This window comes from Bison bison, unplaced genomic scaffold (genome assembly GCF_000754665.1).
Source record: "Bison bison bison isolate TAMUID 2011002044 unplaced genomic scaffold, Bison_UMD1.0 scf7180017864034, whole genome shotgun sequence".
Classification (NCBI taxonomy): domain Eukaryota; kingdom Metazoa; phylum Chordata; class Mammalia; order Artiodactyla; family Bovidae; genus Bison; species Bison bison.
This window is the reverse complement of record NW_011494606.1, coordinates 8,872,187-8,884,537: the sequence shown is the minus strand read 5'-3', so window position 1 is coordinate 8,884,537 and position 12,351 is coordinate 8,872,187. Positions and strand designations below refer to the sequence as shown.

Here is a 12,351-nt window from a genome sequence, read left to right as displayed (position 1 = left end):
GCAATTTCCTGTTTCTTGATAATGTGTGGGTGTGTTGGTGTGGGTAGGTTCAGTCGCTCAGTCCTGTATGACTCTTTGTGACCCCATGGACTGTAGCCTGCCAGGCTGCTCTGTCCATGGAATTTTCCAGGCAAGAATACTAGAGTGAGTTGCCATTTCCTACTCCAGGGGATCTTTCTGACGCAGGGAATGAACCCATATCTCTTGTGTGTCTCTTGCATTGGCAGGCAGATTCTTTACCACTGGGCCATCTGGGAAGCCCAAATGCTTCTTATTTTTATTGTGAAGATTAAATGAGATTATACATGTGAAAGGCTTAGCAAATATCTAGTACATAATTATGTGCTGTAGTGTGAGGTAGTGCAGTATTAGTCATTTTTACTATTATTCAAAAGGGATTATCACTCAGCAAAAAGACACTAAATATCCAAATGGATTTTCTCAGCCAAATTTGGTTAGATCAATAACCTGATACAGAGATTGTCAAGCTAGTTTATTTGAGTTAGGTGATATTTGTGTAGCAATATATATTAGGGACAGCATGTATTTCTATCTTTGATTTTATAAAAAAATTATTAATATATTCTTTCTACACACACATTTATCACACACAGTTATTTTCTTTGCATGTCTCAAGCAGAAGGTTTATTATAAAAACCTCTAGATCTGAGGGACACAGTAATAGAGAGGTATTGAAAATATTTCCTTGGTTGTCATAGGTAGAAAACTAATCAGATTGTTCATTACTTTTGCTTTATTTAACATACATAATATCCCACCTTCTCATTTACCCAAATTTCAGCATTAAACATCTGATTTTGTCATTCAAAATGTATGCACAAAGGTTTTCTATTTTTAATTAACTGTCTAAAATAACAGTTTCTAATCTTAATTAAAATTAACAAATGGTGAAAATGCCCTTAAGATAAATACCTTATTCATGTTGAGTAAAGGAAACATTTCTTGAATTTTTTCAGGTTCAATAATATACTGCTCTGTTGCATGCCAGCGAGTCCGAGTCATTTGATATTTAAATTCATCTACCCTTACAGGAGTGGTAGCAATTCTGATACTACCTGGCTGATGGAATCCCACCACCTGCAACAATGATGCCAATAAAAACTCATAAGTAAATCATGATTTGGCACTCAACCATGGTTCTTCTCCAGCACAGTAAAATGCAGGTGTGCCAGAAAAGAGATTCACTCTGCATGATAGTGATAACTACACACCATGTTTGCCGCATACAAAAAGATATTCATTCAAGGAGTATTCACTAAGTGCCTCCTCTGAGCCAGGCACCACACTAAGCCCTTAGAGATGCTGTTGTGAACAAGAGAGAGGAAGACCCTGCCTGGATGGAGCTTACAGTCTGCAGGTAAAGACAGATAGCTAAATGCATAATTACAACGTGAGATGGTGTTCATCTACAGAGTGGAAGAAAATTCTGTGGAAAAAGAAAAAGTTGAAGAAGGAACATGAAGAATTAGAATGTTGCGACAAGGAGAATAAGTATGAACTGAAAGAAACATTCATTTGGCATTTACTGAAGTTCTTTACTTGGCCAAGCACTCAGCGAGGCCCTGAGTGACAGAGATCAAAAACGAAGTCCTTGGACTTCCCTCGTGGCCCAGGGGTTAAGAATCCATCTGCAGTGAAGAGACATGAGTTTGAGTCCACATGCTGTGGAGCAGCAAAGCCCAAGAGCTGTAACTACTGAGCCTACATGCCGTAGAGCCTGTGCTCTGCAACTAGAGAAGCCACTGCATTGAGAAGCCCGCACGCTGCACCTGGAGAGCAGCCCCTGCCGGAGCAACTAGAGCCCGCACACAGCAGTGAAGACCCAGAACAGTCACAAGGATGCACTCCTTATCCTCGACTTGCTCAGAGTCTGTAGGAAAGACCAATTAAATAAAGTAAATAAAGCAACAACCACAACTGAGAGAGATTCGTGTTATAAGAGGGTCGTGCACTCATGTTCTTAGAACCAAGAGATGCACGCTCAGTCCCATTTGATTGCTGGGTGAAGAAAGTTAGGGATGGCTTCTCAAAGCAGATGACTGCCGGGAAGGTGGAGGGTGATGCTGAAACGGGGACCAGAGGGAATATCGTCTCAGAGACAGAGATCAGCTCAGTCTAGAACTGTATATAATTAAGAATAGCTGAAGCATATAAGCAGAGCAAAGAGTGGCAAGAGAAAATGTTGGGAAAGCAGGCAGGGCTTAGCTAATAAAGGCCCCTATTTGGCTTTTGTCCTGTAGACTGTGGGGAGCCATGTGATGGTTTTAGGAAAGGGAAATGGCTTGAAAATTTTAAGTAGACTTCAGTCAGTCCATGGATACTCTTTGCCTGCCACTTTATTTTGAAAGTACTAATACAAATGAGATGAGATGAAAATAAAAGTAAGGGGCTTTAAGGGAAGTACTTTTCAAAGTCATGTGACAATCTGGCATGTATGATCATCAGATCCTTTGCAAATCAGGGCTGAAAGGCTCTGATTTCTTAGTTTCCAGATATAGTAGCTGACCAAAGATATTTTTAAAGACTGCTTTTTATTCTCTTCTCATTTAAAAAATCAAGAGGAGCAGGTAGTTACATGGGTAATATACTTCAAGAAATTCAATTGATTGAAAAGCAAGCTCTAGAGGTTCTCATCTTAAACTCTCATCAGAATCTTCTACCACGTTAGACATTTCACATCCCATAGACATCACTACAGACAGTGAAACATGATGATATCAAAATCCTTCAGTAATCTTCTGTATCTCAGAAACTGACCTAAAAGATAATTTCAAGTTAAATGCATTTACCTGTCCAGTTTCTTCTTCCAGTTTCTCATAAAGTTTGATGCTATAGTAATGTATTTTCTTTAAGTTTATTCCAGGATGAAAGTAAGTTGTTAAACCTGCCTTAAAAGTGGGAAGGAAAGGAAATACCAAAAAAAAAAAATTAACATTTTCAAAATGTTAATGATTTATCTGTTAAGAATTAAATTACTGTTGGTGAGAAACTGAGAAGTACCAGCCAGTCCTCTGGGGGTGAAAATACATCAGAATCAGTTTGAATACACATTGCTTAAGGCTCATGACAGTTATAAGAACCCATCTGAACCACATAAATAATGCAAGAACCAGCCAACAAACATATACGTTAAGTCCATAAAAGTTATTAGAGAAAGAGTTGTTTGCAGATTCAGAAATGGGATGACTTAGATGGAATCACTTATGTTAGGAATATGCACTATTAGGAAGAATGGTGGGGGGTGACATATAATGTGGACTCAAACTAACAAAGCATATGCGTTCCCTTAAGGAGAAGAACTATGAACAAGCAAACAAAAAGTTTTCCTTGTCCCAGTCCCCATCATTCCCTTGAATTGAGCAGCCCTCCTGTTTCATTTCTTGAAATTTCCAAAAGTGAAGAACTAGAACATTCCCAAGAACTAGAGCCTGTTGAGTGGTAAACAGACTTTGGTCATAGCTTAACCAGTTTCATGAATGAGCACATAGACTCTACACCACAAATATTTCCTAAGTCAATACTGAATAATCCGTTTCAAGAAAATATCTGAATACTACATTCCAAAAGCTCTTCTATCAATTCTAGCAGATATGGTATAGCATCCAGACAAAGAATTTGAAGCAATGATATGAAGCAAATTTTCTCAATTAAATGTCTGGGGCCCCATTCTGTAGCTAATTTACCCTGGAAGGCTCATCCAAACACAATCTGTTTAAAATAAAATCTGTTTAGGAGTATTTATAAGGTTCTTCTAGGATTGTATGGGGCATTTGGTTCTCTTGAACTCAAAGACACCCCCATTAATATCATATGATATGACTTAGATGCAGAATCTAAAAAAAGATACAAATGAACTTGTGTACAAAAAAGACACAGACTCACAGATGTAGAAAACAAACTAATGGTTACCAAAGGGGAAAGGGCTGCGGGAGGGATAAATTGGGAGCTTGAGATGAACAGATATACACTACTATATATAAAATAGGTAAATAATGAGGATCCACTGCTTAGCACAGAGAACTATGTTTAATGTTTTGTAATAACCTATAATAGAAAATAATCTGAAAAATATATATATCTGAATCACTTTGTATTATGCTGGTGCAAAAGTAATTGCAGTTTTGCATTGTTGAACTTTGCCATTTGACATTGGAATACATTCTTAATAAGTGTGGTTATGCTATACATCATTTCAATGCACATTTCTCACTTTATGTTTTTTTGCTAATAACTTACTACTTGCTATGTATTTTATATTTATTTTAGACTAAGGAAATGATTTTGACAAAAGCAAATTCAAGTGATTTTCTCATTTGAGTTCAATATGGCTCGTAAAGCAGCAGAGTCAACTCACAACATCAACAACTCATTTGACCCAGTGCGGTGGCAGTTCAAGAAGTTTTATAAAGACGAGAGCCTTGAAGATGAGGAGCATAGTAGCTGGCCATTGGAAGTTGACAATGACCAATAGAGAAGCAGTTGTTGAAGCTGATCCTCTTACAACTATACAAGAACTTGCTGAAGAACTCAGCATCGACTGTTCTATGGTCATTCGGCATTTGAAGCAAATTGGAAAGATGCATTCTGAAGTGTCATCTCTTATTCTACACAACAATGAACCATTTCTCAATCCTATTGTGACATGTGACAAAAAGTGGATTTTATATGACAATTGGTTGGTGATGACCAGCTCAGTGGTTGGACTGACAAGAAGCTCCAAAGCACTTTCCAAAGCCAAACTTGCACACAAAAAGGTTATGGTCACTGTTTGGTGGTCTGCTCCCATCTGATCCACTATGGCTTTCTGAATCTTGGTGAAACCATTACATCTGAGAAGTATGCTCAGCAAATCGATGAAATGCATCAAAAACCGCAATGCCTGCAGCCAGCATTGGTCAACAGAAAGGGCCCAGTTCTTCTCCGAGACAATGACTGACCACACGGTGCACAACCAACGCTCCAAAAGTTGAACAACTGGGCTACAACGTTTTGCCTCATCTGCCATATTCACCTGATCTCTTGCCAACTGATTACACTTATTCAAGCATCTTGACAACTTTTTACAGGGAAAACACATCTACAACTGGCGGTAAGCAGAAAATGCTTTCCAAGAGCTCATAAAACCCCAAAGCACAGACTTTTATGTTACAGGAAAAAACATACTTATTTCTTGTTGGCAAAAATGTTTTGATCGTAATGGTTCCTATTTTGATTAATAAGGATGTGTTTAAGTCTACTTATAATGATTTAAAATTCATGGTCCAAAACTGAAAGTTTGTTTGTACCAACCTAATAGTATACCTGAAACTAACACAGCATTGTAAATCAACTGTACTTATATTTAAAAAAAACACCATTAAAGTTCATCAATCATCTTTTATGGACCAGAATCTTGGGGTGTCTATCAAGTACTTGTTCAAGTGTTTGGCCACTTTTCTGAGAAAAATGTTGCCCCAACTTATAAGTTCTCTCATAGTCCAGCCCCGTAATGATGCAACTGTGAGTCAGACTCCCTAACTTTTAGCCAAACATCTCATCCTTCTTTACATGATTGGTATCTAGATTGATAGGAACATTTCTAGTTCAATAATAGAGAATCTTTGGCTTTCAGGTATCTTCTAGAGAACTCAATTTTGTCTCCCTTGTATCTTTTGTCAATTGAGAAAATGTATTTTCATGAGCCTGGGCCTAGGATTCTGTCCATCATTCACTCCTCAAGATCCTCTAAGTTTAACCTAGGTTAAGTCAGGCCACCAGAAAGTGACCTATCTACACTACATCAGTCTTCTTTCCCAGCCTGGGAAGCTATTTTCACAGGTTAATGATCTCTCTTCTGAAAGAGTCACATGGATTTGTTTTTGTAAAACTTTTACTCAAAATGTTTAGCCCAATATCCTTTGCCTAGGGAACAAATTCTTCTGTGAATTTCTGGTGAAGGAAAAGTTCATCTTTCTTACTGAACTAGAATAACTATTTCTATTAGCAACTCACACTAGCCTAGTTTCCCTGCTGCTAGGGCAGTGAGAAGTAAAGAATCTGCCTGTAACGCGAGAGACCTGGGTCCAGTTCCTGGGTTGGGAGGATCCCCTGGAGAAGGGAATGGCAGTCCACTCCAGTATTCTTGCCTGGAAAATCCCATGGACAGAGGAGCCTGGTGAACTATAGTCCATGGTGTCACAAAGAGTAGGGCACGACTGAGTGACTAACACTTTCACTTCACTTTCACATTTTATATTTTTAACAAATGGATACAAACCCTACTGAAACTCCTTATTTGGGAAAACATTAAATGTATTTACATTTAAATGTATCTCTTGCATACATGAGAGTTTTTCTAGGTGGTATATCATTTTGGTAAGAAAAAAATCTAATCATGATATCAACATTTCCAAACATCCCTTCTCAAAATGCTTTCTTTCCAACAGGACTATTTTGCTAAAATTCATTGTTTTTCACTTATTGTGAACATCACCTTGACTTTGAAGGAATAGACTATGTCTATTGTTTTATATGTTTATACTACATAGACTGCCTGAAGCTATTTCCATCACTACAAAGATCACCAAACTGGGGACATTTGTCTTTTTTCAAAAGAAAACTTTAAGTTTTACAACTCTTTTAATTACTGTTACAGTATAACCAATTAATCTCTGTGTAGTACAACACTCTCAAAGTCATTCACTCTCCCTTTCATCACAAACAATATTATTTAAAGCCTTGTTTCTGTAAAATCACAATATCCTGGAGCTCAGTATCCTGTTGATATCCTACAACACGTGATCTGCAATATGTCATGGCTGAGTGAAGACAGACCAGAGAATCAGGATGCTTCCACTGTAGACTGTCAACCTCTCCCTGGCCAACCTTGTCATCATACACAATACGTCAACCACATCAAAGGCAAGGGCTATTTATAAAGATCAATAAAGATTAATTTCTTTCTTATATTTTACATAAAATAAATAGAAGGCCTGATATTGTTTTCTTATACCCTAAATGGAAAGTTTTGCATCTTTAGTTCTCAGCCTTCCAAAACATCCTCTTTAGCACCGTTCCCAGGAGCAGCCTCTCCCAGGGACCTCTTGGGCCAAAACCATTTCTTACGCCATCCTCTCCCCTTTCCTTCCATCCTACAAGAAATGTTCTATATTAGTATCAATAGTAGTATCAGGTGCTGACAAAGCAGTCTCATTAAAATATAGCGAAACCTCAGGACTTTGGGGATTTGTGACTCCATTTTGAATATTCACAAGCTGCGCCTTCCTCCCCAAAGCATCTGATTCCCCTTGCTCCAGAAATGTTTAGTCTTGAGCACATGTTTGTACTTCAGTGAAACTGCCTTTATTTTTGTAGTCTGTCCCTCCAGCTGGCCCTCAAACTTCCACATTTCCATATCACCTCAAAAACTTCTCTATGTTAAAAATGAATGGAGATATATATATGTATACACACATAGATATATATAATTATATATATATAATGGAATATTAGTCAGCCATAAAAAAGAAAGAAATGTTGTCATTTGCAACAACGTAGATGAAGCTTGATGGCATTATGCTAAACAAAACAGGCAAAGAACTACAAATACCAAATACTGAATGATCTCATTTACACATGGAATCTAAAAACAAACAAACAAAACAACAGAACTCAGAGATATAGAGAATAGATTGATGGTTCCTAGAGGCAGGGATTGGAGGATTGGTAAAATGGGTGCTGCCGCTGCTGCTGCTGCTAAGTCACTTCAGTCGTGTCCGACTCTGTGCGACCCCATAGACGGCAGCCCACCAGGCTCCCCCGTCCCTGGGATTCTCCAAGCAAGAACACTGGAGTGGGTTGCCATTTCCTTCTCCAGTGCATAAAAGAGAAAAGTGAAAGTGAAGTCGAAGCACAAACTTCCAGTTATGAGATCATAAGTCCCGGGGGATGTACCGTACAGCATGGTGACTACAGCTAACAATACAGTAATGCATATTTGAACATTGCTAAGAGAGTTGGTGATGGACAGAGAGGCCTGGCGTGCTGCAATTCATGGGGTCGCAAAGAGTCGGACACGACTGAGTGACTGAACTGAACTGAACTGAAGAGGGTAAATCTTAAAACATTTTTCTTTTCACAAGAAAAAGTTTTGTAACTATGTGTGGTAATGGATGTTAGACTTATTGTGATCATTTTTCAATATATACAAATATCAAATCATTATGTGGTATACTTGAAACTAATATGTCAGTTACATCTCAAAAAATTCTAACATGTGGGATATCTTCATGATGCTCCTTAGTGGGAGACCCCTTGATTTGCAAGAATTCCTCTAATCAGCTTCCTAGGACAATTCTATTTTTGCTGTCTGTATTTGCAGGGACCCGTATAACCTGGCTCCTGATGCCTGAGTCCATCTTCAATTCATACTGCATGAACCTCATTTTGTGAAGCAGAGTCTACAACTTTGTTCACAAAGCAGATAATGCCTTTCCAACTCATCCTGGTATCTCTCTGCTTAAATAGAAATTATTTTGCACAGTTAACTTTTAACAAGAAGCTTTCATCTTAAAAATTTTGCCTACTTTTCTTAAAAAGATCTTAAGCTAAGGATATGCCATTTTATTGTTACCATTATTATGCATGAGATGTTTAAGAAGTGATAGTGCAGGGAATCCAGTAACTAAAATGCAGGTTACATCAAATCAATCAACTATAAATCAAAAAATTAGTAATTAAAATGTTAAAATGCACACCCTCCTTTTACAATCCAGAAGTGTGACAAAGGTGTAAGCCCACCCTCTCGGGTATTCCCACTCATTAAAAATTTCCATCTTCCCACCTGCTCTCACCAGGACAGCCTCATGGCCCCCTCACTCCCTCACCCCTGCCCATCTCTGCTCAAGTGTCACTTTTTCAAAGTAGCCTTCAGGCTCTTCAGCCCCCATCATTCTTAATCCCTTTACCCAGCTCTACTCTTCTGGCACTGATTACTCAAGAGCATCGCCGATTTGGTTTCCATCTGCCCCACCAGAATGTGACTCTGTGAGGGCAGGGCTTTCTTTTGGGCACTTCTGTGTCCTCATCTCCTAGAACAGTTCTGGCCTGACACAATACAGTAAGTGAGTGAAAGCCGTTCAGTCGTGTCCAACTCTTTGCGACCCCATGGACTTTACAGACCATGGAATTTTCCAGGCCAGAACACTGGAGTGGGTAGCCTTTCCCTTCTCCAGGGGATCTTCCCAACCCAGGGACTGAACCCAGGTCTCCCACATTGCAGGCAGATTCTTTACCAGATGAGCCACCAGGCAAGTCCAAGAATACTAGGGTGGGTAGCCTATCCCTTCTTCAGTAGATCTTCCCAACCCAGGAATCGAACTGGGGTCTCCTGCACTGCAGGCGGATTCCTTACCAACTGAGCTATGAGGGAAGCCCTGACACAATACAGGCTCTTCATAAATATTTGTTGAAAGAATGACCAAATGTCTGCTAAAAAGGAGTTAGAGAAAGGTGGGGGATAAATACAAGCTTTCTATTACATGACAACAGGAAGCCTGCCTAGGAAGTCTGGTTCAGGGAGGGGAGAAGAGCCAGAAGTGTCAATGGCTTCCTGGACCGTCTCTCCAGATACCAGGAAAGTAGCTGAGCCAGGACCGGTGACACAAGAGACAAGTGTGCCAGTGGGGGCGCAGAAGAGATACTCGGGAAAAACAAACAGAGAGAGACACTCAAGGAGGACCCGGCCTCCATCCCAGACTGAGGGGTGAGGGGGCTGGCAGGAAAGAAGGGAGAGAAACTGGGCTTGGTGCTGTTTTTCTAGAAGTCTCCGTCCAGTTGGCAGGTGTAGTCTGACTACATGACCATGGGGACTCTGGAGTGAACTAGGCTTAAGTCTGGGCAGTGCCCTCCCCCAAACTTGGCTGGAGAAAGGAGATCCACTATATCCCATACCAAGAGTACATTCTGGGTGTCAAAAGGCCTCTAAAAGCGGCATTCCCTCTTGTCTCAATGGAAGAAAGCCAATGACAGAAAGGGATGATAGGCAGAAGGTAACACTACCCAACTCTTTTTTTTTAAATCAAGGAATAGTTGATGATGGGATAGTTGGATGGCATCACCAGCTCAATGTACATGAGTTTGAGCAAGCTCTGGGAGTTGGTGATGGACAGAGAAGCCTGGCATGCTGAAGTCCATGGGATCACAAAGAGTCAGACACGACTGAACCACTGAACTGAACTGATAGTTGATTTACCATGTTGTGTTAGTTTCTGGTGTATAGCAAAGTGACTCAAATATATGTAAATAGACATGCATATATTCTTTTTCATATTCTTTCCATTTTGGTTTATTACAGGATATTGATTACAGTTCCCTGTACTATATAGTCAGAACTTGTTGTTTATCCCAACTCTTCTTCCAAACATAAGTGGAATCTAATGTTGTTAAAAACTTCCTCTCCCATCCTGACTTCAGAAATAACTAGATGGGCAGTATGAAAGTACTGCCAATCACCTCATTTACTTGAGCAGCTTTCCACCTAAGCCCAATTATTGTACAGAACTGGAACAATTGTGCATACCATTAAATATGCAAGATAAACTCGGTTGTGTGTCTTAATTAACACGAGAGCTATGTCACACGTTCTCAGCTGTCATAGTTAAGTCCTCATGAAGCCAAGCTGTTGTCACCCAGCATTAAACTAAAATTATAAATTAATAAATATAAAAGGATGACTAAAGCCAGGTGAGGGTACATAGGTCTTAGGCCTATATTCAGCCACTATCCTTTGATACAAAAGCTAACATTTACTAATTGCTCACCATAATAACTTTACACATATTAACTCAATCTTCATCATCACCCTATTTGGTAGGGACCATTAATATTCCCTTATGGTTCAGCTGGTAAAGAATCTGCCTGCAACATGGGAGACCTGGGTTCGATTCCTGGGTTTGACTCCAGGGAAGATCCCCTGGAGAAGGGCAAGGCTACCCACTTCAGTATTCTGGCCTAGAGAATTCCACGGACTGTATAGTCTGTGGGGTCGCAAAGAGGGGACATGACTGAGCGACTTGCACTTTCACTTATTAATATTATTCCAATTTCACATATTGGAAAATGGAAGCTTAAGTAACTTGCTGGAAGTCACATAAGTAGAAAAGGACAGAACCAGGTTGTGAATCCAGAAGCCATATGTTCAAGATGATCTTATCAAGATGACCAACATCATAAATGTTGATCACCCCCCTGGAAGTCCATCAGCTAAGCTGCAATTGCACTTTCCAACACTATGAAAAGGGAACTCACTCTAAAGGGCTCACAGTGGGGAGCTGTGAATGGAAAAGAAACCAATCCTGCAAGTGCATAGCTTGGTGCCTGTGACAGTGCTGAGGTGTTCTCTTACTGCGTGCCAGGTGGATCCAGCAGTGAGCTCTGATTTCTCCAGAAGGACCACATCTTTCATGCCTGCTTTGGCCAAATGATAAGCCAGACTCACACCAACGCAGCCACCTCCAATGATCACTGTTTCTGCTCTGTCTTTCCATCTTGATTCTGCAGATAAGGGTGGGTTTTCCTCTCTGGAAGACAATTTATTTAATATTAGCTTTACTAGGCTATGATACTTAAAGTTTTCTGTTTGTTTTTTTCTGACTAGTATGAGTCTCCTTATTTATTCTTCTAGTACTTAACATCTAGTGTCTGTGAGATTTGCATTTATTGATCTAATCATCTGGGGAGCCTCAGCCTGACTTAGTTGGGAGAGGGAGGAGGACGGATCTGAACCCCATTTTCCATAATTCTGACCAATTGTAGATAACTAATAGAGCTAAAGAATTGAACAAATGACTTCTTTTTCGCAAAGAAACATAGAGAATAATCTATCTCAATCTACTTTAAAAACACACTTATCATTTTATTACATGAAAAACCATAATCATCATGAAGTCCATTATCTATAAATCTTGGATCACCTCCTCTCTCCAATGTTTTCCAGGTTGAAGAAAGCCAGGAGTGCAATGTTCTTCCTCGCTTAAGGTCCTCTCTCCGTGTACCTGCTTCTCTAATTATAATTATTGCTCAGCGGCTGGATATGTTTATATGCATGACTGTCTTCCTAGCTAGCTAGATCATGAGTTTCTCCAGGATGAACTGTAAAGAAACAAGGTATAATAAGCCAAGGAAGACCATATATACCCCTGTGTTTGCCTTCCCACGGACCATCTCTGGATAAAATACAGAAGACACTACAGTTGACTGAAGAAGGTGAGGGTTAGAAGTGCCCAAGTGCCCATAGCCGGAGACGTCTCGGCCCCTCGCTTGCAACCCCGCAGCTGTCCAGGCGCGGATCTC

The 12,351-nt window shown here is 39.8% G+C and overlaps 1 protein-coding gene across 2 annotated transcripts in view; it reads right to left on the bottom strand.

Annotated features, from left to right (window-relative positions):
- The window catches only part of DMGDH (dimethylglycine dehydrogenase), a 74,538-nt gene that overhangs the window by 62,018 nt on the left and 169 nt on the right, over positions 1 to 12,351 (bottom strand). The window contains exons 1-4 of one of the 2 annotated variants that reach the window (XM_010834597.1): positions 12,196 to 12,351; positions 11,405 to 11,579; positions 2,811 to 2,909; positions 934 to 1,098 (exon numbers count right to left, since the gene is read on the bottom strand). In XM_010834597.1, coding sequence (XP_010832899.1) covers positions 934 to 1,098; positions 2,811 to 2,909; positions 11,405 to 11,464 — 324 coding nt within the window. In that variant the 5' untranslated portion in view covers positions 11,465 to 11,579; positions 12,196 to 12,351. The remainder of the gene's footprint in view (positions 1 to 933; positions 1,099 to 2,810; positions 2,910 to 11,404; positions 11,580 to 12,195) is intronic. The other variant, XM_010834596.1, reaches the window with a different exon arrangement.